The sequence below is a fragment of the Cetorhinus maximus genome, chromosome 12, assembly GCF_964194155.1.
Source record: "Cetorhinus maximus chromosome 12, sCetMax3.hap1.1, whole genome shotgun sequence".
NCBI classification, from domain to species: Eukaryota; Metazoa; Chordata; class Chondrichthyes; order Lamniformes; family Cetorhinidae; genus Cetorhinus; species Cetorhinus maximus.
Window position 1 is genome coordinate 107,605,621 of NC_135890.1, and position 27,678 is coordinate 107,633,298.

The 27,678-nt window shown below is 43.8% G+C and overlaps 1 protein-coding gene across 1 annotated transcript; it reads left to right on the forward strand.

The window, feature by feature from the left end:
- The first annotated feature begins 6,037 nt into the window (after positions 1-6,037).
- Positions 6,038-17,949, forward strand: selenom (selenoprotein M). The gene is made up of 5 exons (XM_078554313.1): positions 6,038-6,243; positions 6,417-6,452; positions 12,080-12,114; positions 12,804-12,882; positions 16,498-17,949. The coding sequence occupies exons 1-5, from the start codon at positions 6,145-6,147 to the stop codon at positions 16,717-16,719; spliced, it is 471 nt and encodes a 156-aa protein (XP_078410439.1). The 5' UTR covers positions 6,038-6,144; the 3' UTR covers positions 16,720-17,949.
- Positions 17,950-27,678: the final 9,729 nt, after the last annotated feature.

Below are 27,678 nucleotides of genomic sequence, written 5' to 3' on the forward strand. Positions count from 1 at the left end.
AATCTATGTCCCCTAGTAATTGACTCTTCCACCCTGGGAAAAAGCTTCTGACTATCTACTCTGTCCATGCCACTCATAATTTTGTAAACTTCTATCAAGTCGCCCCTCAATCTCCGTCGCTCTAGTGAGAACAATCCGAGTTTCTCCAACCTCTCCTCACAGTTAATAACCTCCAGACCAGGCAGCATCCTGGTAAACCTCCTCTGCACCCTCTCCAATGCCTCCATATCCTTCTGGTATGTGGTGACCAGAATTGCACGCAATATTCCAAGTGTGGCCTAACCAAGGCTCTATACAGCTGCAGCATGACTTCCCAGCTTTTATACTCAATACCCCTGCCAATGAAGGCAAGCATGCCATATGCCTTCCAGACTACCTTATCCACCTGCGTTGCCACTTTCAGTGACCTATGGACCTGTACACCCAGATCCCTCTGCCTGTCAATGCACTTAAGGGTTCTGCCATTTACTGTATAATTCCTGCCTGTATTGGACCTTCCAAAATGCATTACCTCGCATTTGTCTGGATTAAACTCCATCTGCCATTTCTCCCCCAAGTCTCCAACCGATCTATATCCCGTTGTATCCTTTGACAATCCTCTTCACTGTTTGCAACTCCTCCAACCTTCTGATGAAGAGTCATACGGACTCGAAACGTTAACTGTGTTCCTCTCCACAGATGCTGTCAGGCCTGCTGAGTTTTTCCAGCTATTTTTGTTTTTGTTTCAGATTTCCAGCATCCACAGTATTTTGCTTTTATTTATTCTTCCTCAGGCAAGTGTCAGGGTGACAATATGGCTGAATTATACTGTAACCCAGATTGGGTCTGTGTAAAATTGAGCTGGTTCAATGCATCCCAGACCCAGGTTTAAGACTGCAGCGATTGAAAATCCAGGCCACAGAATTGGAATGGGTGAATGTAAACCAAACCCAGGCTGGAACACCACATTGAGTGATTGTAATCCAAACAGCAACAATCAGCCAAGGTTGTAAATGACTGCCCTCTAGTGATAATGATAAATACTACATAAATTTGAAACTTGCAGCAAATGAGATACAGCTGTACATTTATCGTTTTTACATGACCATAGCAAGATCAATTAGAGTTAAAACAAAAAGACTAATAACTGGTTAAATAAAGTTAACTTTTCATTGCTGCATTTTGTTATGTCACTAATTATGGGTGTATGTTCTCAAAACGAACAACTTGATCCCTCTGTTTTAGCAAACTACCACCCAATCTCCAACCTCCCTCTCTTTTCCAAAATCTTTGAACATGTTGCCACCTCCCAAATCCATGCCATCCTTCACAGAACTCCATGTTTGTCCCTTTCCAGTCAGATTTCCATCCCTCCCACAGTACAAAAATGGCTTTTATCAAAGTCACAAATGACATCCCATGTGATAGTGACAAAGGTAAATCTTCATTCCTTGTATTTCTTGAACTGTCTGCTACTTTTGATGATTTTGACCACACCATCCTCCTCCAATGCCTCTCCATTGTGGCCAGTTGGGTGGTGCTGCTCTTACCTGGTTCCGTTTTTATCTATCTTTTTGTATCCAGACTAACACTTGCAATGGTTTCTTTTCCCACTGCTGCACCATTACCTCTGGTATTCTCCAAGGATCTATCCTTGGCCACATGCTATTTCCCATCTACATTCTTCCCCTTGGCAACATGATCCAAAAACACAGCATCAATTTCCACCTGTACATTAATGATACCCAGCTCTACCTCATCACCACCTCTCACTATCTCTAAATTGTCAAATTGCTTGTCCCCATGACAAATTCCTGTTCATTAACTACCAACTCCACTCTTCTGCCTGGCATCTGTTTAAGTTTCAGCCCATCTGTTCATAACCTTGGTGCTATATTTGGTCCTGAGATGAACTTCCGACCGCATATCCATATCATCCTAAGGCTGCCTATTTCCACCTCCATAACATTGCCCGACTCTACTCCTGCCTCAGCTCATCTGCTGCTTGAAATCCTCATTCATGTTTTGGTTCTCTCTAGGCTTGGCTTTTCCAAAGCTTACCTCCCACATCCTACCCTCTGTAATCTTGAGGTTATCCAAGACTCTGCTGCCATGCCATATCTTGTACAAAGTCCCTCTCATCCATCACCCCTGTATTTACTAATCTAGATTGGCTCCCAGCTAAGTAACTGTTAAGCCACAATATTAAAATTTTTATCTTTGTTTTCAAATCTCTCCAAGGCCTCGCCCCTCTCTATCTCTGTAATCTCCTCCAGCCCCACAAACCTCCAAGGTATTTGCACTCCTCTAATTCTGACCTCATAAACATCCCGATTTTAATTACTCACCATTGGCGATTGTGCCTTCAGCTGCCAAGGCCCTAAACTCTGGAATTTCCTCCCGTGGGGTTGGGTGGGGGGAGGTGCGGGGGTTGGGAGGAGTCCCGTGGGGTTGGGTGGGGGTGGGGGAGGCACGGGGGTTGGGAGGAGTCCCGTGGGGTTGGGTGGGGGTGGGGGAGGCACGGGGGTTGGGAGGAGTCCCTTGGGGTTGGGTGGGGGTGGGGGAGGCACGGGGGTTGGGAGGAGTCCCGTGGGGTTGGGTGGTAGGAGGTGCGGGGGTTGGGGGGAATCCCATGGGGTCAGTTACAATAGTTACCCAGAAGTTAGAAAAGGTTTCAATTCTTCTAACTTTTTCTGGGTAACTATTGGTATAACCTCGGTGGAACCGTCCAAAGTTTGCGATTTAAATTGCATTTTCGGATGGTTCCCAGTGCAGCGCAATTGTCCAGAGGAAGTTAGCAATTCTGGGAAATTGCCATGCAAGCCCTTGTCTGGGAACTTGCCAGAGGGATTCCCCAGTGCATCTTTGGGGTACCCTCTAAATCCGACACTAGGGAGTGCAGAAGTTACGGGCCATTGTCTTACCTGTTTCAGTGTCAAATTTTGCTTTTTAAAGCTACTGTGAAGTGCCTTGGGATGTTTTTCAATGTTAAATGCACGATATACATATAAGTTGTTGTTGTATTTTACTCTCAAAGTCATTTTATTCCTTTGGAATTAGCTGATGATTTTACCTGCCCTCTCCTCAGGTAGCCCCAGCCGCACCATTGACCAATCATTGACACTTCAATGGCATCAGTCCTTTTTCTTTTACAGCACAGAAAAAGGCCATTGAACCTATCTCACCTGTGCTGTCTATAAGAGCCATTTTGTTCTATTCTTCTCCCCCTTCACCATATCACAGGATTCTGTTAAATATTTATTTTTAAATCTTCATCCACTTCGCTTTTAAAAACTGCTATGAATTCTGATTCTGGGAGGTCTTGTGGCTCAGTAGATAGCTGTGCTTCTAGCCAGAATTCCATTGTTCCTCCTTAGGAGAGACACAAAGTAGTTATTAGCATCTCTTCTGGTATAATGAGTTTTGATCTCTCTCTTCTGTGATCATTCCAGTTGGGGGAGCCAGTTCGTCTGCACTTCCTCTGCTTTCGTTGATTATAAGGGATCTGTCCAATAAGGTGTGAGATCCCACAGGCTGAGTGAGGGATTCTTTTGTTCTTGTAACTCCTGGTGGTAGTTCCCAGAGCAAAGGTCCAACCCTGTGGCCATGTGACTTGTAGCAGCCATCCTTTTTGGTTCTGCAGGAAATTCATTTTACAAAATAGCAATAAGAATAAAGTTTTGAACATAACAGTGTTGGATTTCTTTTCATGTTGTAGGAACCCAATACTACACTCCATGCAATTCCTCTACCTCTTTCTTCATTCTTTTGGTGACAATTTTCTATTTAAGCCTCTAGTTGCTGATCCACTCACCCATGAAAATCGCTCTTCTCTATTTCCTTCATTAAAATCCTCAAAATTTGGAATCTCCCAAGTTTTATAGAAGATTATAAGCGGGCATTGGTCCATTGATTTTGCCTCCCTTATGATTTATCACAAAGCACATGTGCTATACTCAGTCACTCATCCAATTGCCTTACTCCAGTGGCACAGCTAAGTTCCATGAGAGAAGGCAAGGTGACCTCTCTACTATGAAAACCTCATCTTCTCTCTGTTGTAGGGTGTTGCTTACAGTTTGGTAGGTCTGAAGAAGTCTTCGTGGTCTTATGTAGGTCAACTGTAAGCCTTTATTGACCCTAGGCTAGGAGTTGTCTCCATGCTTGCTGGTACACACAGCTCTGCCAACACTAGATTGACCCTGGATATGGGTCGTGTACTCTCTTGCATCATTGTGCGGGCGGTACTGTACTCAGTCTCACATTAACACTATATGTGTCAGACCCTTATACTACAATCCCCTCTTTAAGGGCATTGGCCCTTGCTGAGATTTGGGCTCCATCTTCTGCTGCCTCACCCAGTGACAAGTGTTTGTGGATGTGTTTCAACAGGCTATTCAAACATGGAGGCATCACAGCCGAGATTGACTCTCTCCCCAGCTGATGTGCACATTCACACACTTCCAGCAGGAGTTACTAAACACAGATCAGGAGCAGAAAGGAACCCTGATCCTCTCATGTTTAAGCCATTGGCACTGAGGTCAACGGTAGAATGCCCAGTGGTGTACTAACTGAGACCTGCTGCCTCAGTACAAACCATGAAATGAGCCTGGTACCTTTCTGCACTATATGACTGCACAACACACGGCCGAGTTTTTGCCCACTGCTAGCTTAATACTTATTTTTAACCAGAGGAGCTGCAGTAGCTTCATATCTGTGACCTCCACTCCTCCTCTTTCACCCTCCTTCCCCATTGTTGCATTGTTGCACATTGCCTTAGTACTTGCACAAAATGTAATTTCATCACTAAACAGAACTGAACATGTTGTTCAGATTGGACTTTCTTTTAACACTTGCACCAAGGCACTGATGTTTTGCTGAGGTTCACAGGAATTACCAGCCCTTTGGATCTTGCCCACTCATCAGGTAACAATCATCAGCTTGAACTCCAGTTGCTTTATCCCCTGTCTTGCCCAAGGAGCTGAGACTACTTACAGCCCCCATATTGACCCTCCAGCTGAATTCAGCTATTTTAGTACAGACCAGGGAGCAAATCTGATATCTTGGCATTCTACACCAGATAGTACACTAGATTGTGCCTTTTTGATAGTGTCCTAGCCAATATCTATAGCTATAATACTAAAGATCATCTGGTCATTATCACATCATTGGTATATTGTAATCATGATTGGCTGTCAATTACTTTGGGATGTTCAGAGGATGTGAAAGGCACTATATAAATACAAGTCTTTCTTTACTCGCTAGTACCATTTAAAGCATTTTAAAATGTAAATTCAAATCTTTTGATGCAGTATCTCCAAGGCACTGGCAATTTTTCTTCTCTTCGATTTCCTCTGCTTCTGTTCCATGGGCAATCCACATCCTCTGGTACGTCATCCAATTGCCCATTCTTCACATGTGGCATTGACATTGTATCACAGCCAAGTCCTATCGCTTCATCACTAAGTATCCACATACCTGAACTTCTGGTACTATAGAATAAGGAGGTGGAATCCTCACCAATTTCCCATGGGCCTGGTGACCAATGGAAGCATTCTGCCTTGTCCCCCTTAGATTACCTGACTCAGACTGCGGATTGAGGTTGGAAATTTCCTAACATGAAAAACTGTATATCTGAGGCATTGAGAAATCTATTTTTTATTCCTAATAAGTTGTTTATCTGAAGGTTAAGGAATGGTAGTTAAGGAATGGTAGTGTGATTTCTCATTGACACAAATTGTTTCCACTTGAGCTAAGGTTTTTAGTTTAATTGGGCCGTTTTAAAGGCTCTTATTTTCTTGAGTTTTGCAGATTTTTGCTTAGTGCCCAAATAATCCTTTGGCAAGGAGACTCTCTCTATTTGCTGCCCACATCTGCTAATAGATGAGAGAGGTGGGAGAAGCGGGATAGGTGGCTATTCAGAGCCACATGGAAACGAACTGTCTCTACCTCACTTGTTGCTTCTTGGCGATGGCTACAGTACAATCAGATGCACAGAACTGGTCTCCAGTTTCAATCTCAGACCCCGCCTCCAGCCCAGACCTCGACCTCCCCCATCTGCCGTGGTGGAGTAACTGACGTGGCAAACAGGATTTATAGAAGGGCAGAAAACGGAGTTGTTCAGTGGAGCTGAACCCCTGGAGAAAGTGCTCAGTGACCCTTTGCACCATGCTGCTGCTCCTGGCCATTCTGGGGCTGTTTCAGGAGGCGTCCTGCTACAAGATCAACTTGGAGAAGCCGCCAGGACTGGCCCGAGGCAGAGTGGAGGTAAAGCCAGTGTCCATGGAGTGATAACACGGGATAAGATGCAACCCGGAGGAACGGGAGGGTCATTCTCCCGTGTCACTTTCTGGGCTCTTACTTAGTCGGAACGATTTCAGCTTCGAAAGTCTCAACTTTTGAATGTTCCAACATTGTGATTGATGTTCTCCCTTTTCCAGACCTGCGGAGGATGACAGTTATCTGTCCTGACAGAGGTAAGGGATTCTCCCTACGTTCCTCTTTTTTTCCACTTTTCGAGATAAACATGCCCATGCTTTGAGATGTTTATGAAATCGATAAATAAAGGAAACCTGTTTTTGTTTTTGAACATGACAGTTGAATGTGTGCTTCAGTTATAAACACTGCCAGCAGTGGGGAAATAAGGAGTGTCAGTTCAGCATCTTTTGGCTACTTCTGTACGGAAAGAATCTGGAAATGGTAGTTTTAAAATGCGTGTCTTAATACGTGTGTTTTTTTTTAAAAAGGGAGACAATAAAGATGTTAATGAGAGGGTTTGATGCCGTTTTTTCAAAGATTGCAAATAATAAGCAATGCATTAGCTCAAACTCCGCAATCGGTTGAACAATCATACCCACTGGGTTGGGGGTGAGTTGTCCTGGGTGCTCATTAGAAAGTCTTTATTTCTCTGGTTGTGGGCAGCAAGTGATAAAACAGAAAGAGGCAGAGACAAAAAAACAAGACCCTGCATAAACAGGTAAGATTTTGAATTAGAAATCTGTGAAATCTCAAAGAAAGGTTGTGGGTGGGAAATAATGCAGATTGATATTAAAAATTAACCAGGTGATCTAATGTGGGACAGCATTGCGTGTTTGCACTTTTGTATTATACAAGGAGAACTGCTACTGATTGATTGTTCTATGTTCACACATTGTGAAATAAAGCAGCTTAATGATGTGTATCAAACTTCGTCTAACGTACTGTTTGCTGAACTCGCCTTCAAATTGATTGAAGAAGTACACAGGCTAAAGGCACGGAGTGAGGTCCAGGTAACAATAGGTTAATTATGTTAAACTCCTGGGTTAACATTTTGCAGGTCGAGATCAGCAGCATGAGCCAACTCCCACAAACACGAGGCAACACTTATAAAAGCGCCTGATGCCACTGAATTATTGAAACTACGTATGGCAAATCCACACTTGTAACAAGGCTTCTAGAATCATAGAATGCTTACAGCACATAAGGAGGCCATTTGCCCATTGTATCTGTGCCTGCTCTCTGGAAGAACAATTTACATGGGCCTATTTCCCTGCCTTTGCCCCATAGCACTGCAAATTTTTTTGCTTCAGATAATTATCCAATTCCCTTTTGAAGGCTTTGATTAGATCTGCCTCTGCCACACTCTCAGGCAGTCTATTCCAGATCCTAACCACTTGCTGCATAAAACCATTTTTTCTCATGTTGCTGGTGCTCCTTTGGTCAATCACTTTAAATCAGCGTCCTCTGCTTCTTGACCCTTCCACCAGTGGGAACAGTTTCTCCCTATCTACTCCATCCAGACCTCTCATGATTTTGAAAACTCTACCAAATCTCCTCTTAATCTTCTCTTCTCCAAGGAGAACAGTCCCACATTCTCCAATCCATCCATGTAGCTGGAAACATTCTTGTGAATCTTTTCTGCACCCTGTCTAATGACTTCACATACTTGTCCATAGGGAAGAGCAATTAAATAAAAATACAGTTATGTGGGTTCAAGTCAATCATGAGCACACATAAATTGCAGATCTTGCCTTACTTGCAAAGTCTGTGCAAAGTCAGACGGTTAGTCTGTGAAGTTCAGTGTTACGCATTTACTATTTTATACTCTAGCACTTTTCACTTACCAAAGATGTTGGGGTGTATAAGTCAACCCTTGAAACCTCCAAAGCTCATTCCACAATCAGGGGTTGACAAGTATAAAATGTGAACCGCCAGTGTGGGTATGGGGGGTGGGGTTGTCATTTTGAAATGTGAAAAATAACGCCGGTAATTCATATTAAATGAATGTGGCACAGTTTATTGAATAAAATAATTGTACCAAGATACCTTCAACCACAATGGAAGCATTTTAAAACTCATAAAATTCATTGTCTTCAGCTGTGATGCAAAGGGTTCATCAAATTCATTCTGAGACACTTTGGCTATGACTTCATTGTAAGGATCCCACTCTGGATCAGATGCTTTCACTCTGAGAATCATCCCTTCACAAAAAATCATCTTCCTCTCCATTGAATTGGATATTCCACATTTTTTGACCAATCTGTGTTTGTGCACGAATCGCATCCCACGATTTGATGACGAAACCACAGAAAACATCAATCAGGGCACAGCACACATTTCCACCCTTTAGTGAAGGCTTTTTTCTACATCAATCATCCATCCATTTGGCGCAAACATAATCCTTGCTTGATAAGGCACACATCCAAAGGTTGAACTATGGGCGTTAGAACCCCTGGTATATCTGCAATGTGAGTGTTATTTCTTTGCAGACACGTCTTGCTTTTCTCGGTTATGTGGGATCTGAACATGTCCCACACTAATAAGCTGCATTCTTTATGTAGGCCTATTATCGATCCATAACTTCACTGCACCCTCATCCATCCAGTGTTGTCATGAACATGAGCAAAATCTCCTACAGAGATTGATTTTTAGCATGGTTTCATGTTTGAAAATTACCATAGGCTTTAATTTGGTTCCGTTGGCCATCCAGGCTAGTACCACCATGAATCGTGTCTTCTCATGTCCTGTGGTTTTTACTAGAACTGTGTTTGAACCTTTCCACTTCACTGTTCGGTTTCTGGGCATATTGAAATTCATGGGTGTTTCATCCATGTTGCCAAACGGCATAATGGGTACTTGTGTTTTGCTGCTGTCTGATGATGAATTGCTGGAAACTAGGTGAATTTGATATTTGTGTCTTTTGGTAGTTTCTGAGCGATTTTGGTTTTTTGCCTCAACACTAGGCATTTTTGCTCCATAACGTGGCTACACCAACTAGCTGTCGCTCTGAGATTTTTGCTGGACTTGGGGTTTGGTTTGGGCCTGCTTAAGTGCATATAATACACATTGCATTTCTGGTGACATTAGAATCATCATTCTAATCATTTTCTCAAGATCAGGTCGGTGGCTGGTCCTGTTCTCATGGTGCATTTGGTCTTGGGCATCTTCTTCAAGATGGGTTCATTCTTTGTCCATTCTTGCACCAGTTTTTCATGAGCACCAAATTCCTTCGCTGCAGCACAGTTATTTGATGAGATAGCAAATGTTATGACTTTGCTTGAAACCAGCTTTACACTTCATTTTTTTTGTTGGAAGACTCAGTTCTCTTCGTTGTTTGCCCCTGCTCTGTGTAGGCGTGTCTTAAACTCCTATGCATCTTCACAACACACCCCATATCGTCTGCTCGATCCCTTGTACCCAATTATAAGATAAGTAAAACATGCATTTGTGGCAGAAAATTGAGGCTGGCTACTAACACAAGTATAGCATGTCATGGCTGAAAAGTGGGGGTCAACTTGTACACCAAGTGTATGCAAAATCACAATATTTGGGGCCAAGAAAAATAGGATTGTCTTATACACTGGGTCGACTTATACACCTCGATCTACGGTAAGTTAAAATTTTTAAATTATGAATAGAAGGCAGGCATAATGTCTGATGAATCTGTCTTCTTGCTCTCTCTCTCATATCTATTTTTTCTCCAAGAAGTAAAGGAATATTCTCAATGGAAATCTACTTGCCTGCTTTTTAAAATATGGGAGGTGGACATTGAAACTAGATTCTGTGGTGGAGAGGGGACAAAAATTACTATGGAAATGTTGTAAAGCAAAGCCATAACAGTTTAAAGTTTCATAGATAAATTGGCACCAGTGACTGGTGCTCTTTTTAAATGTGGACAATTCTCAGCGTTGGATAACTCAAAAATCAGGAAATCCAACATTTACCATCATAGCAGTATTAATGAAACTTCAATCTGTCAGTTATTTGTTTGAATGAGGCACTACAGACCACATCAGTTCCACATTAAAGTGTAATCACTGTTTGTAAGGGTGGGGATAGAGCATTTGCCCAATTTGTGCCTTGCCTGCTTTGAAATCAGGTAGAAAAACATTGACAAATCCAGGAGGGCAACATTCCGTCACAATGATGATTGCAAAAGTAGAGAAAAATGAGTAATACTAATATAAAATAAAAAAGAAAATGCTGGAAATACTCAGCAGGTCGGGCAGCACATATGGAGAGAGAAACAGAGGCTGGGATTTTACACTGGGCTGGGGTCCCCGCCCCCTCTGTGTAAATGTCGGGGGTGAGACCACCCCCTTTTGTTTGGTTTCCCTGCAGCCATTTAACGATCATTGAGCCATTAATTGGCTTCAGGCAAGACTTCCAATCAGGGAGGGACTCAGAGAGCTGCTGACCAATCAGATAGCCGGCAGCTCTCTGGTACCAGCGGCACCACCAGGAGCGGTGGCTATTGCTGGGACTGCCTACAGACCCCCAACAAAGATCACCACCAGAGCTGAGTGTGAAAGTAAGTTGGAGGTAGGTATATCGCTGGGGCCAGGCTGGCAGGCCCCAGCGAGGGGGGCGAACGGCAGGTGGGGGCCAGAGTAGGCAGGATGGGAATGTGGAAACATGGTGGGGGGGATACCTTGGGGGAGAGGGGCTTCATTGGGCCCAGCGCCTGCCACCAGCTCGAGCAGTGGCAGCTGCCAGGCTTCGCACTTGTCGTGGGTCCAACAGGAGCAGGAAGAGGCCCTTACATGGCCATTAATTCACTACGTAAGGGCTTCAATCGGCCCAGGAGTGGGCGGCCACCCACCATCTCACTAGCTATGGGTAAAAGTGCAGCACTGGTAAACAGGCTGGCATTATGGTCCCCAGCCCCCTGCCCAGAGCTAATGATTCAGGTCTGTGACCTTTCATCAGAACTGGTTTTAAGGAAGGGAAAGAGGAAGATGGGTGGGGGAAAGTAAAAAAGGGAAGATCTGTGATAGGCTGCAAGACAGGAGTGATTAAATGAGATAAGACTTTGTGGTGCTAGGCCAGAGGGACATGGTAATGGGACAGTAAAGAAACAAAAGATGTGTATACAATAATTTTTTTTAGAGTAGGTCTGGAGGAAGTGTGGAAGGCAGAATGATGAACAGCTGCTGTCTGATAGCAAAATAAATGTTAAATGAGCGAAAAACAAGAGAGAAAAAACAAAACTAGTTTTAAAAAAGGAAACAAATTGGGGACTGAGGTTACAATCTAAAGAGCAAATTTATACTGTTCAGACACAAACTCTGGTGTTCAATCATTCCCTGCCCCTTTTTTTGCAGAAACTAATTAAATGTTGAGAACCTGGGACAACAACATGAGTGACTGATGGCTCCACTTAGCTGCAAACGCTGCTGTCAGCCAATCAGGTGCCAGTGGCATTTACTGATTGGCTGAGCTGGGGCTGTAACCAGTACATTAGTTTGAGGTTCAAAGAGGTCGATGGTAGGTAACAAATACAGGCTGTATTTTGGCTGATTTTTAAAAAGAAACTCAGCCCTGATGTGTGTATGTCAAGAGCAAGAGCTTCAGCTTGGCTGTGAATCCTTCCACAGTTGGATAGCTAACACTCACCGTCCATGATCAAAAATGACTTGCGAGAGGTGCTGATTGCCCAAGGAACTTTACAATAGGGAGATTTGTTACCTTCAGGAAAGAGAGGGGAAAAAAGGAAGGAAAAATGTTATTTTCTGAATGAAGTGCTCTTGTGGAAAGCATTTGTAATTTTTTTTTGTTGTATAAGATGATTTAATCTTGCCTGAAGCTAACAGTTTCTATTTGATTTTGCTTCTCTGATTCACAGGTAAAGGCTTTTGTTGAGGAAGACCTGCCTCTTTAGTATCCTTTGAGAACCTTGGAATACATGTCAGGTTCATAATAGAAAGGTTTTATAGATTAGAGATATGCTGGGGTTGTATTGGGTTCCAGGAAGAGAACGTTGTTACTCAGATCCCAAATTCCATTCCCCAGCCCCTCCCCAGACCTATATCTAATGCCAGCAACCCATTGTAACCAGCTCTGTCTGAGCAACATCAGTGCGAGGAGCAGCTTGCTCATCCTCTGAGAGAAGAGAAAGGCACTGGCTGTGGATTTAAGAGAAAGCTTCTCCTCAGCTGAAGGGGAACTGCAGCAATTGTAGTAGCCTTGCCACTGCCATAGCTGAGATTAAATAACTCCACATAGACTAGGGATGGAACCCGGGGCCTCGCTAGTCTGTAAACTCAGCCAATCAGGCTGTACATTTACATGTCCACCAATCTGTTTTTTTCTGGATAACTATCTTTGGCTGTTTGGGCAGAAACCCAAGATAATGATGGTAGGGAGCAAGAAACTTGTGTGTGTGTCCCCCCCCCCCCCCCCCCCCCCAGCCCCTCCACACCATCAGAAAGAAATAAGGCGGGGAGGGAGGAATCCAGTGGAGGGGTAGAGTTCAGATATAAACCAAGTGTGTCTGCTGCACCTTTCTAGCTGCAGTACCTGTTTCGGTGACCCTTCTTGGTTCAAGCTTTCCTGATCTGCTGCAAAAGCCACAACCTGGTGTTGAAGTACATTCCAGGAGCAACTCCTGAACTGCTCCTCATGAACTACAATTTTGAAGAGCTGAATGTAAGATCATTTTAAAATGTTATATTGTTGTTTTTTTAATATATGACAGGTATAGATAAGATATGTTAGCATCAAAAACACTCAGATCAGGTACAGTGTATTAGATGAAAGGTAAAGCTCCATCTACTTTGCCCAATACAGCCCCCAACCACAGACAAGAACCCTTCTCAATTTCCTATCCTTTGGTGTCTCTGAGTAAGTTTGCTGATTTACAACTAAATCACAGTCAAAACAAGGTCCTCCCTGGTCCACATAGCTCTGTGCCTCTCTGAATAAAATTACTCAGTTTAATGGCTAATCCACTGGGGAGTCCAACTTGTAATGGCTGACCATAAGTATCAGTTAATGTACAAGTGCTGTGAAGGATTAGGATTGTGACCCTGATTCTGGGTGAGGAGAGGGAAGGAGAGAGAGGGAGAGGGAAAGCTGTCAGTGTTAAAGGTTGACCTTCCCCATGGTGAGGAGGAGATAAGAATCATCCAATAGCCAGAGGCAGCTGCCAGATGAAAGTCAGTCCAGGACATAAGGGGTGGATCTCCCTGCTGACAGTACCTATGGGTCTGAGTGATATTTCTTGACCAGCTACTAAATTCATAACCTGGCATTGACCTACTTCCCAGGAGTGGATCCTGAACTCGTCCTCATGAACTACGCTTACCAGGAGCTAGCTGTAAGACATCGATTATTTTTTTTAATATAATTCCTTTTGCACTCATTTAAAAGAGTGACAGCATGTGCATGTGCATGTGCATGCTGGGGAATGAAATATATTTTGACTTTTGCAACCCAATTCAGTATCTTGCACACACACGAGGTACAACACTGGATGTGAGAAGTAAAGCCCCTTATACTCTGTTACAACTGGATACCGTAAACCAAACGTCATTATAGGGGTAAAAGCAAAATGCTGCGGATGCTGGAGATCTGAAACAAAAACAAAAATTGCTGGAAAAACTCAGCAGGTCTGACAACATCTGTGGAGAGGAAGACACAGTTAACGTTTCGAGTCCAGGTGGCTCTTCTCCAGAACTGAAGTTCTAGTTCTGCAGAAGAGTCATCTGGACTCGAAACATTAACTCTTTCTCGCCTCATTGTAGGGGCCTGTACTGCACCAGTGAGATTGACAATTTGGTGCCAACTTGGGGCACTTTTGTACTGTGGGCTCACTTGGAATTTTACTGACTCTCCACAAACATGTTTCATGTGGGATCCATTGAACCAACAGATAGGAAACTGTTATCCTCTAAATTAAACCCGAATCTTGAAGGTGAAAGGGCAGTGTATCACTCTGCACCACCCCATAGCTATTTTCTTTTTTAAATTTTATTTTACCTTGTAATTTTCTTAAGCCTTTTCCATAATGAGATGTCTCTCCTGCTCTAACCAGAGTGTAGGCTGATGGGAGCTGGTCAGTACTGTTTCCTGTTCAGCCAGACCTGAGCCTGAATCCTGTGTGACATAGGCAGTGTCAGTCTTATGTCTTGGATGTGAAAGTTGTTTGTGTAGTATGCTGTCCATGGGGCAGAATGACCTGATCAGGCTCATCATGACAAGAGAGGTCAATTGGCGAAACAGTCTTCAGAACGCATTAAACCTGCCACAATAATAGTCTGGAAATTCTAATCTCTTGCTGTAACTTCAGATGTTTCTCTGGGTGGGGGGAGTGTTCCCCTAATTACTTGTTAAAGTTATACAGTAGATAGAGAGAACCCCTGTGTAGTTTCAGGACCTGTCTGTTTTATTATGGTGACATTCAGAATTGCCAGAACCCTCCTCATTGGGTGGAGTGTTACGCAGTGGCATTTAATTGACCATGTTAGATCCATTCCTTTTCAAATGCTTTTCTCAGGTTGTGGCAAAGTTGTATCTATTGCCCATCCCTAATTGCCTTGGAAAATTGGAGGCTTACCTTCTCTGGGAACCGTATTTCTTCTGTTTATGTTCTCCCTCAACACTCTCTCTGTGTTGGGTAGGAAATTCCAGGATTTTGACCTAGCAACAGTAAAGGAACAGTGATATCTGTTTACCAGGATGGTGTGTGACTTGGAGGGATGGTGTTCCCATCATCTTGCTGTTCTTGGTGGTGAAGGTTACAAGGGTAGGAGGTGCTGTAAGCTTATTAAGTTGCTGCAGTGCACTGTAGATACCAATTCCAGTGGTGGGCACCAATCAAACAGATCTTTCTGGATGGTGTTGAGTTTCTAGAGTTTTGCTGCAGCTGTGCCTATCCAGATGAATGGTGAGTTTCCATTATAATCTTGAGTTGAGCCTTGCAGAGGTAGGAGACACTTTGTGGGCTCAGAAAAAGTACCTCTTCTTGCAGAGTGCTGAAGCTCAGCACTGCTCTTGTAGGTGCTTTGTTAGGTATAGGTAGATCTGGTTAAGGCTCTGGTCAGAGGTGACCCCCTCTGATGTTGATAGTGGGGGGACTTGACAATGGAGGTATTGTTGAAGGTTGGGGAAGGTTGTTGGGGATTTTTCCTGTCTGCACTTGCGGTATGAATATTACCAGCCCAGATATTATCTACGTGCATAAAAACAAAAAGCTAAAAGCTACTGCGGATGCTGGAAATCCAAAACAAAATAAAATAAAATAAAATAAAATAAAATAAAAACAGAATTACCTGGAGACGGATGAGGCGAAGAATAAAATGAAACTGGGGGTTTCCAGGTAATTCTGTTTTTATATTATCTACGTGCAGCCTGGTGCAGGCTGTTTTATTACTGGGGCACCAAAATAATCATCACACAGTCCCTCCCTTGAGCCTGTGAGGGAGGCCAGATCATTGGTAAAGTTGCCTGAAGATGGTTGTGTCCAGGAAGTTGCTTTGAAGAATTCTGGCAACAACATCCTGAGCCTGCAATGCATGACCTCCAAAAAACCATGTCCATCTCGCTGTGTGTCAGGAATAACAGGCTATTCCTTGGCCTGCATTGAACTCATTGTTGATAGGGCACCTTGGTATTTTACAGAATCAAATGTTGCATTGATAACTATTTAAAAGATTTATGCTTAAAGTCTTTTTCTTCCTCCATTTTGCTCCTCTCTTAAAGATAGCAAATCACTCTGGGGTATGGAGCTAGAATACAGTTGTTTTCTGTTTTGGACCCAAGTGTCCACTGTTTATATGTGAGCCCATCGCTGAGTTTTAGAAGGCTACTTGATTATGGGGACGTCACAGCTAAATGTTCTCCTTCCTCATCAGCTTACACACACAGACACACACACATGTACACACACACGTGTACGTATACACACACAGACACACACACATGTACACACACATGTGTACGTATACACGCACAGACACACACACGTGCGCGCGCGCGTGATAGTAAACAGCTGTGGTAATCCAGGTTGGTTGTCTTCTCTTCCCCCTCATCAAAGTTCAAGAATGCTGAGGTTCATTGTGGTGCCCTATACCTGCTATAGCAGCAATCAGCTAACTCAGTAAAGGCCAGAGATTATATCTGGGACCACCTGGGTTTGTATGGCTCACCTTCACACTGGCTGTACAGCTACCCATTGCATTTGAAGTTTATTCCTTGATATCACGACTCTGTCAATCCTCAATTTTATTTGCAAGTCTAATCTTTCACTTCTTGTCTGCACAGCGAGTTGACCTTATGCCAATGACCAGGAAAGAGATCAATGAGTTACTATTGAAATTGGGATTTTACAAGAAGGAAAGCCCAGATGCCCAAGTGCCAACTGATTTCTACTATGCACCGATGATAGGCAGACCCGTGAGGCAGTTCGACTCCCCTGCAGGAAAACCTGTTCAGGCCGAGGCTGAAGATTTGGCGGAGTCAGACGAGTTGAAGCAAGATCTGTAGACAAATGGTTGAAGTGTAATCTCTATGGCCCCTAATTGAAGAGGAAGGAAATAACCCATAAATGCATTGTAAACCTGACTGGTTTTGTCTCAGTTTTAAGCCTGGATTTCCCTGTAATTACATTGCTGCTCGTTAACCATCCATCTGTTAATTATCAACATCATTTTTTTTAATTTAACTCCCTGGTAACTGTGAGGGCAAAACGCTATTGACTGACTAGTGAACAAATAGATGGGGTCTGTTGGCAGGTGGGTGTGGGAGTAATAGAAATAAGATCTCCCTGACTAACAAGTCCACTATATGGTTTACATCTGAGGCCCATTGGGTCTGTTGTAACCTGAATCTCACAAATTGCCTCCTACTGTCTCTTGGATGAGATATGTTCAAAAATGAAAGGTGTGTTGATGATAAACAGAACTGGTCTAGCTAGAGCAGGTCAGAAAAGGAACTGAGGTCAGCTGACATCAACAGCATCATCACAAGAGGGAGAGCTGATTGGTCCAAAGAGATCCAGTTGAAGGACTCCATGCACCACGTGATTGGGTCTTGGGCCCAGTTATTGACAATTAAAAGCCACACAGTGGTTCAAACTGGTGGCTCAATTGGTAAATGTGTTACTCAGTGCAGTGCTGAGTCATACAGACCAGCAAGTTACCAAGTTCCATCCCTGGTCTGACTTTGCTGGTGGCAGGCAGGGTAGAGTGGTTAGTAGCCTCAGTGTCTCTGGTTTAGTTTGGCTTCCTGATCCTGACCACTATCCTGGTATATCTTCATGTCTGTCCATCAGGTTAGGACAGGAAAGCATCAGATTGTGATGCACTGCTTGGTTGAATAATCACTAAATACTTACTGACTAAGCTCACACATGAAGAATGGCCACTGGGGATGGGTGGGGGACAGATAATCAAACTATACCTCAGCAAAAGTGAGTGGCTCCGGGAAAAGGTGGGGAGAAAGCTTGGCTAGAAAAATTAAAGCCTGGATACCTTAATAAGGGTTTGTCGATTAGACCTACACAGTAATGTAAAGGTTTACTTTCTTTTTGTGAGATGTTTGATTCTATTTTCCACTTCTGTTCAAGCGTTTTTCCCCATATACCAGGCCTAATGCCAGCAGCTATTTCTCTACATGCAGTCAGCACAGGGTGTGATGGAAACTGATTTTTTTTGTCATCAGATATTTGTTCCTTATGGCCTCTTCCTACCCACACACACACCCCCACCACCACACACACACACACACCCACCACCACACACACACACCCACCACCACACACACACACACACACCTCCACCACCACACACACACACACACACACACCACACACACACCACCACAAACACACACACACACACCACCACAAACACACACACACACACACACACCACCACACACACACACACCCCCACCACACACACACACACACACACACCACCACACACACACCCCCACCACCACACACACACACACCCCCACCACCACACACACACACACACACACACACCCACCACCACACACACACACACACACACACCACACACACACCACCACAAACACACACACACACCACCACAAACACACACACACACCACCACAAACACACACACACACCACCACACACACACACACACACACACACCACGACCCCAGCAGTTCCTCAGCCGTGAATGTAGAAGAATTGGGCTGTCAGCAGGCTTAGTGACTGACTGACATCTGCACTCATCTCTGCTGGAAGCAAAGTGCATTTAAAAATTAGATCATCTCTGGCTATTGATAAACTTACTGGAGATGTGTCTACTGCACATCTCTTTGTTCCCAGTGACTATTGAGGTGGGTGGGCCACACTGAACACAGGAGTGTGGCATCGTTTCAATTACTCACCAGGCCAGCAGGCATGTTTTATATTACCTCCACTGTTGGCACACTTGCTTTTATACCAGAGGCAGTGATGGAAAGCAGCTTGTGTGGTCGTGCTGGCTCTGCTGCTGGGTTTTGAACTTCCTTTATGGGGAGGGAAATGGGAAAGTTTTTAAAAAAACAGTAACCTCGTGTTATCAAATTTAGCTCAATGCCTCTTGCTGAAATGCTATCAAGAGGTAACAGAGCCACCATGTTGCATGTTGCTGTCGGCTGACTTCGGCATCTGCCATTCCAAACATTCTCACTGCACATATCCATCATTATGTATTTTGGGAAAAATTAGTACAATTAATTTTTAGTATTTGTACCGTCATAAATGGAAGCATTTTGGAATCAAATGCAACATGTTCAGAGCTTCGGAGTTCACTCTGAAGCTGCCCAGATCAAGAAAATTAAAGCCGATGAGCATCTCAGGCTGGGCAGGTGATTTTTGCACATGAGCATCTCGAGCCTCGGCAGGAATTCAAATGAAGCACTCAGCTGAAAGGTGACCAGGCTGAGAGCGGAGGTGAAACATTCCTGGAGGCAGAGGGCACTTGTGCTGGAAGAACCTGCTAGTCTCATTGTTGTTTGATGTTGTTTTCATCTCCTGGATTACAATAAAATTCAACAGTTAATAATGCATCAGCAGTTTGTGTGAGTTCACCTCAGAATGGAGGAGCTGGGTTAGTGATTGCTATGTGATTTTTTGGGTAGGGAGGGTGTGGGAAAACACTGAGATACAGCTCTGTGTGATATGCCTGGTGTCCCATCTCTCAGAACTGACTTAACATCCTCCAATTAGAAGGAACAGAAGAACAGGAGAAGGCCATTCAGCCCATCGAACCTGCTCTGCCATTCAATACAATCATGGCTGATCGAACACTTCAATGCCTTTTACCCACACCATCCCCATAATCCTTTACATTGTTGTTAATCAGAAATCTATCAATCCCTACCTTAAACATGACCGAGCTTCCATGGCCCTCTGGGGTAGAGAATTCCAAAGATTCACAACCCTCTGAGCAAAGAAATTTCTCCTCATCTCGGTCCAAAGTGGCTTCCCCCTTATTTTAAAATTGTGTCCCCTGGTTCTAGATTCCCCAACCAGCATCTTACCCCCACCTACCCTGTCTATTCCTTTAAGTATTTTGTAGGTTTCAATGAGATCACCTCTCATTCTTTGAAACTCTAGAGAATACAGGCCCAGTTTCCCCAATCTCTCTTCAGGAGACAGTCCTGCCGTCCCCAGAATAAGTCTGGTGAACCTTCGTTGCATTCCCTCTATGGCAATAATATCCTTTCTGAGGTAAGGGGACCCTAGGGGAGGCAGTGACGTAGTGGTATGGTCACTGGACTAATATTCCAGCAGATCCAGAATAATGCTCTGGGGACCCAAGTTTGAATCGCACCATGGCAGATTTGAAATTTGAATTTTAAAAAAATCTGGAATTAAAAGTGTGATGACGATGACCATGAAACCATTGTTGATTGTTATATAAACCCAGCTAGCTAGCTGGTTCACTAATACCCTTTAAGGGAGGAAATCTGCTGTCTTTACCTGGTCTGGCCTACATGTGACGCCAGGCCATTGTGGTCAATGTGGTTGACTCTTAAATGCCTGAATGAGGGCAATTAGGGATAAGTAATAAATGCTGGCTAGATGCCCACTTACCATGGACAAATAAAAAAAAACTGCACACAGTACTTCTTGAAGACTTCACTACTCCTGTACTCAAATCTCTTGCGATTCCATTAGCTTTTGTAATTGCCTGCATGTTAGCTTTCAGTGATTTATGGACAAGGACACCCAGGTCCCTTTGTACATACAAAATCTCTTACCATTTAGGAAATACTCTGCACATCTATTCCTTCTACCAAAGTGAATAACCTCACGTTTTTCCATTTTATGTTCCATCTGCCAGGTTCTTGCCCACTCACTAAGTCTGTCCAAATCCTCCTGTAGCCACTTTACATCTTCCTCACAACACACATTCCCACCCAGCTTTGTATCACCCGCAAACTTCGAAATATTACATTTGGTCCCCATGTCCAAATCATTGATGTATGTTGTGAACAGCTGGGGCCCAAGTACTGATCCTTGCGGTACCCAACCTGTCAATGTGAAAATGACCCTTTATTCCTACTCTCTGTTTTCTCGCCTGTTAGCCAATCCTTAATCCATGCAAGTATATTGCCTCCTATCCCATGTGCTTTTATTTTGCTATTAACCTCCTGTGGGGGACTTTATCAGAAGCCTTCTGAAAATCCAAGTACACTACATCCATCAACTCTCCTTTATCAATTTTTTAGTAACATCCTCAAAAAACTCCAAGTTCGTCAAACATGATTTCCCATTCGCAAATCCATGCTGACTATGCCCAACTAGATCATGATTATCCGGGTATCCATTTATCACATCCTTTATAATAGATTCTAGCATTTTCCCTACCACTGATGTAAGGCTAACAGGTCTGTAGTTCCCTGTTTTCTCTCTCCCTCCCTTCTTAAATAGTGGGGTGACATTGACTACATTCCAATTTTCAGGAACCATTCCAGAACCTATAGAATTTTGGAAAATGATTACCAATGCGTCCACTATCTCTATAGCAACCGCTTTCAACACTCTGGGATACAGAATATCAGGTCCCGGGGACTTGTCAACTTTCATTCCCATTAATTTCTCCAATATAACCTTCTTACTTATACTAATTCCTCATTCTCCCTAGTCCCTTGGATCTCTAAATCTGGGAGATTTCCTGTATCTTCCTCAGTGAAAACAGACACAAAGTAAATCATTTAGCTTCTCTGCAATTTCTCTAATCCCCATTATGATTTTTCCTGACTGCCTGTAATGGACCCGCATAGCCAAACGCTTTCTTTTTACATACATATAGAAGCTTTTACAGTCCATTTTTGTTTTTGCTAGATTGCATTCATATTCTATTCTCCCTTTCTTTACTGGTTTCTTGGTCTTCTTTTGCCGTATTCTAAAAACTTCCCAATCCTCAGGTTTACTATGGCTTCTGGCAACTTTATAAGCCTTTTCTTTTAATCTTATATAATCCTTAACTTCCTTTGTCAGCCAAGGTTGACTGACATTTTTTGGGCTTTTGCACCTTAAAGGAATGTATAGGTGCTGTAAGCTATGTAATAGTTCTTTGAAGACTATCCAATGCCTATGTACATTCATACCTTTTAATGCATTTTCCCAATCCACCTCAGCCAATTTGTCCCTCGTGTCTTCATAATTTCCTTTATTCAACTTTAACACCCTTGCTTCAGAGTGAACTACCTCACTTTCAAACTGAAAGTAAAATTCTACCATATTGTGGTCACTCATCCATAAAAGTTCTTTTACAACAAGATTATTAATTAGCCCTTTGCCAGTCCTCCCTCTTTGAGTCCTCTCTCAGTCCTCTGCTTGCCAGCCCTCTCTTTGATAAAGGCTTGGGGGAACCTGTGGGCAGGTTCTCCCTGCTGGTTCAGTGTGCATGTTATTTATTTGCTGGTTTGCTGTTATATTTGATTCATGTCAGAGAAATGCAGATGATGACACTAGTTCTAAGCCTACAACAGGTTTATATCCAGTACTTTAAAATATATAGCAATTACAGGATTTCTACACACATGCTCCCAGTCCAGATTTCAGAACATACGTATACGAACATACAAATGAGGAGCAGGAGTATGCCTGGCAGGAGTCGAACCTTCCGATTGATGTACTTTACATAAACTCTCCAGCTCCATCCACAGGCTTAAGCAATTGATCACAGTGAACATAGACCCATGAACAGGCCAACAATCAAACACAGATCAATCGAGCTATTAAACACTACAGGTTTGATTTATTTTTTATTCATTCATGGGATGTGGGCATGAATGAATAAGCAAAAGCATCCCCAGTCTGTGTAACTGATAGCAGTAGGAGTGTTGGCAAAGATTAGCACTGTACCCTAAGCTAGAAAGGGAAAGAAGTGCCCAAGTTCTGATTGTTACCTGATAAGCCCTCCTGGAAAGTGTGAATCTAAATGTCACATTATAGTGTGGGAATGTCACACTACAGTGTGGAAATAAGCGGGAATATCACATTGCACGCATGCAGAGGTTTGACCCCACGGTCAAATAGCCTAGCAACACTCAGCGCCTAAACTGAAAAAGGAAGCGCAGTGACTTGGTTGAGGTCACACTGGCATGTATGGAACTGCAACTTACAAATCCACGAGGACAGGTCAAGAGCAACTGGCCCATTCGTTTAGGGAGCGAGAAAATGAAAAAAATGTTGCCTGAAATTTCCACAGGATTAACTAATTGTGCTTATTTTATATTGAGTTAAAAGCCTTTAGTTCATTACCCATTTAAGAAAGTTCTGAAAAAGTTAAGCACAGTCACGAGCATAATATAATGTGTGGGATGTGTTCTAAAAATGTTTAAAAACGACTTTAATTGGAAATTGCCGGCTATATTAAAAATCACTGTGTCCCACACATTGATAATACCCTTCATATACACAGGGAGAGAGAGAGGCAGGCTATATACATAGACAGGTACTATACAAAGAGAGAGGCAGGTGCTACACAGAGAGATGCAGACAACATAGAGTGAGAGGGAAGCAAGCAATATACAGAGGGAGATAGGACTGGAACACTCAGCAGTATCACGCACGATGTTTATATCTTAAAGTGAGAGATTTATTTTTCTCAATCAATCTTTAAATTTTAAAACCATCTCAAATACACTTGCTGGGTTACATATTTGGATCCAGAATGCTTTACTTTGCAAGGAATCCAGTAATTCATGCAAAGTATTTCTATTCTAATTCAAAATAAAACGCTGGATTTTGAAACCTGCATTGGGTTTGTATGTACAGATCTCCCATCCCGCTTCACCTTACTGAAAGTGCTGTTTGCTGGGGAACAGTTAGGTGCTTGGTCCAAAAGCTGACCAACCATCCCATCTTATACAGGATCATCCCATAATTTTGAGTTTTGTCCTGCGTGCTGTACGTTGGCTTCCAAGAATGCCATTTGTCCCATATTTCTTGAGCAGCGGCTGGGAGACTGCTGAAGAATCTTCTCTTACCGCTGCGCTTGTATTTTTGGTGCTTGTGCATGCATTGCTGTCAGCCCACGTGACCACGACTCATGAGGAGGTCAGGACTGGAGCCAAGGAGGACTCACGGAAAGAAGGTTAAGGTGGGTGTCTGGGTCTGGCAGGCCTGGTGTGGTAGGGGTGCCTGGGGGAGTAGCGCCACAGCCCGAACCTTGTGGGGAGGTGGCGGGGGGAGGCGGGTCTGGGATGAGTCCTGGGCCAGGGGGAGGGTGCTGGGGGAGTAGCAGTATAGCCCGAGTCTCTGTGGAGTTTGGCAGGCCCAGGGGAGCAGGGTTGGAGGGCGGGGGGGGCAAGCAGAGTAGCACAGCCCGAGTCTTGGAGGAGGGGAGATTCAGAGGTGGGGTGGGGTGGGGTGGGGGGGTGGTTGTTAAGTGAGTAGGGGGAGGGGGTTGGAAAGAGGGGCTGCTGAGTGAGTGAATGGGGAAGAGGAGTTGGGAAGAGGGGCTGCTGACTGGGCGGGTGGGGAAGGGGAGTTGGAAAGAGGAGCTGCTGAGTGGGGGAGGTGGGTTGGGGAGATGTGTGTGTATATGTGTGTGTGTGTGTGTGTGTGTGTGCAGTGAGGAGCAGCGTGGAGTGCCTAGGGGGCCAAGGAGGCAGACTGTAAGCAAAGTACATGTGGAGTGTTGCGGGGGCCTAGTTTTGTGGTTTCACCAGGAGCTCCCATTTAAATGCCTCTATTTCCAGTCAAAGTGCTATGCCTGTGGGAAAGTCAGTCATATCCAGAGGCATGCAGGAATAGAGGAAACAGTAATGTTCCAGATCATGGTAAAATTCCAGGTCACAGCCATGCACCAGGTCAAGGTTGTGGTAGATCTAAAGCTAGTTCAGGAGCCTGGAAATCCTCAAAGGCCCATATGACAGGTATGATGTTGCTGTTATTGAGCGGGAGGATCAAGAGTTGTACTCAATCAGAGGGCAAGAAAAACACCATATGGAAGATCAGGGCTAAAGATAAAATTCCAGTGCCCATAAATGAAATTGAATTCAGAGATTCACAATTCACTTTCATCGTTGATACTACTGCAGTAATGTCTATTATCTCAGAAGGACAGTACAAGAAGTCTCAGAGTCACATTTCCTGATGCAGAACTGGTCTGAAACTGACTACCTATTCCAATAAAGATATTCCAGTGTAAATCAGTGTTAGGGTGGAATATGATGATGCATCCTATTACTGGCAATGCTAGTAGGAGGGAACAAAGTCTCTTTGATGGACTTAAGAAGATAAGGTAAAACTGGGCCATTATTTACAGTAGGGTCAGTAAGAATATGTTGACATTGAGGAAGTGCTAAAAAAGCACAAAATGGTCTTTGAACAAGGAGGGCCAAATGATTGAATTAGCCATCACAACAATGTTAAGTCAACAGGTCATGCAAATGTGGGTGTTCTTTTGAGATTTCCAGTGATGAATGATTCATTTTTAGCTTCTGAATTACCTGTGAATTTCTTTACATAGGGAAATTGCATATCAGTCTCTGCCAGAGAAATTAGTGAAGGGACTCTCAAGGGTGTGGTGCTCAGTAAAGTGCTCAATCATGTCATGAGTGGCTAAATAGAGTAATGATGATGAGAAATTGCAGGAGCATTTTACGCATAGAAATTAACTGAGTGCAGATCAAGGCTGAGTGCAGATCAAGGTTGTCTCCTATGGGATTTAAGGGTCATTATTCCACCAAAGTTTAGAAATAAATTGTTAGAGGAACTTCATCAAGAGCACATAGGGATAGTCCATATGAAAGCAGCAGCAAGAAGCTACTTTTGGTTTTCAAAGGTTAGATAGAGATGTTGAAGAATTGGTGAAAAGTTGTGAAGTGTGTCTCAGAATGAAAAATGATCCAAACAATGTTCCTTTCATTCCATGGTCAAACAAAAGAAAACTGTAGGAACAAGTACATCTTGATTTCTTTGAAGTGGAAGCGGTATATCAAGCGGATGAATATTGAGTCTATGCCCAATACCACAAGTGCCAAAACTATTGAGGTTTGAGAAGTTGGTTTGCAATTTATGGGTTGCCAGAGGTGTTGGTGTCAGATAATGGTCCACGGTTTATGTCAGAAGAGTTTGACATATTTCTGAGTAGGAATTGAGTCAAACATACTCTAATACCAACATATCACCCACAGATAATGAAGAGGTCTGGTTTTTTTAATTCATTCATGGGATGTGGGTTTTGCTGGCTGGGCCAGCATTTATTGCCCATCCCTAGTTGCCCTTGAGAAGGTGGTGGACAAGCTTTGGGGAGTCTGGAAGTAAGTTACTTGCCATAGGATTCCTAACCTCTGACCTGCTCTTGTAGCCACAGTATTTATATGGCTAGTCCAGTTCAGTTTCTGGTCAATGGTAACCCCAAGGATATTGATAGTGGGGGATTCAGTGATAGTAATGCAATTGAACATCAGGGAGCAATGGTTAGATTCTCTCTTGTTGGAGATGGTCATTGCCTGGCACTTGTGTGGCATGAATGTTACTTGCCACTTGTCAGCCCAAGCCTGGATGTTGGCAAGGTCTTGCTGCATTTGGTCAAGGACTGCTTCAGTATCTGAGGAGTCACAAATTATGTTGAACATTGTGCAATCATCAGCGAACATCCCTACTTCTGACATGATGGAGGGAAGGTCATTGATGAAGCAGCTGAAGATGGTTGGGCCAAGGACACTACCCTGAGGAACTCCTGCAGTGATGTCCTGGAGCTGAGATGACTGACCTCTAACAACCACAACTATCTTCCTTTGTGCTAGGTATGACTCCAACCAATGGTGAGTTTTCCCCCGATTCCCATTGACTCCAGTTTTGCTAGGGCTCCTTGATGCCACATTCGGTCAAATGCTGCATTGATATCAAGGGCAGTCACTCTCACCTCACCTCAGGAGTTCAGCTCTTTGTCCATATTTGAACCAAAGCTGTAATGAGGTCAGAAGCTGAATGAGTCTGGCGGAACCCAAACTGAGCATCAGTGCACAGGTTATTGCTAAGCAAGTGCCACTTAATTGCACTGTTGATGACCCCTTCCATTACTTTACTGATGATCAAGAGTAGACTGATGGGATGGTAATTGGCCAGGTTGGATTTGTCCTGCTTTTTGTGTACAGGACATGCCTGGACAATTTTCCACATTGCTGGGTAGATGCCAGTGTAGTAGCTCTACTGGAAAAGCTTGGCTAGGGGCACAGCTAGTTCTTGAACACAAGTCTTCAGTACTATTGCCGGAATGTTGTCAGAACCCATAGCCTTTTTAGTGCCTTCAGCCACATCTTGATATCACGTAGAGTGAATCCAATTGGCTGAAGACAGGCATCTCTTATGCTGGGGACCTCTGGAGGAGGCCAAGATGGATCATCCACTTGGTCCTTCTGGCTGAAGATTGCGAATGCTTCAGCCTTATCTTTTGCCCTGATGTGCTGGGCTCCCCCATCATTGAGAATAGGGATATATGTGGAGCCTCCTCCTCCAGTGATGGAGAGTAGACTGATGGGGCAGTAATTGACCGGGTTAGATTTGTCCCGCTTTTTGTGTACAGGATATACCTGGGCAATTTTCCACATAGCCAGGTGGATGTCAGTGTTGTAGCTGTACTGGAACAGCTGGGTGAGGGGCACGGCAAGTTCCGGGGCACAACTCTTCAGTACTATTGCTGGGATAGCGTCATGGCCCATAGCCTTTGCAGTATCCAGTGCCTTCAGCCGTTTCTTGATATCCCGTGGAGTGAATCGAATTGCCTGGAGACTGACATCTGTGATGCTGGGGACCTCCGGAGGAGGCCGAGATGGATCATCCACTCGGCACTTCTGGCTGCAGGTTGTCGCAAGTGCTTCAGCCTTATATTTTGCACTAATGTGCTGGGCTCCTCCATCATTGAGGATGGGGATATTTGTGGAGCTTCCTCCTCCAGTGAGTTGTTCAATTGTCCACCACCATTCACGACTGGATGTGGCAGGACTGCAGAACTT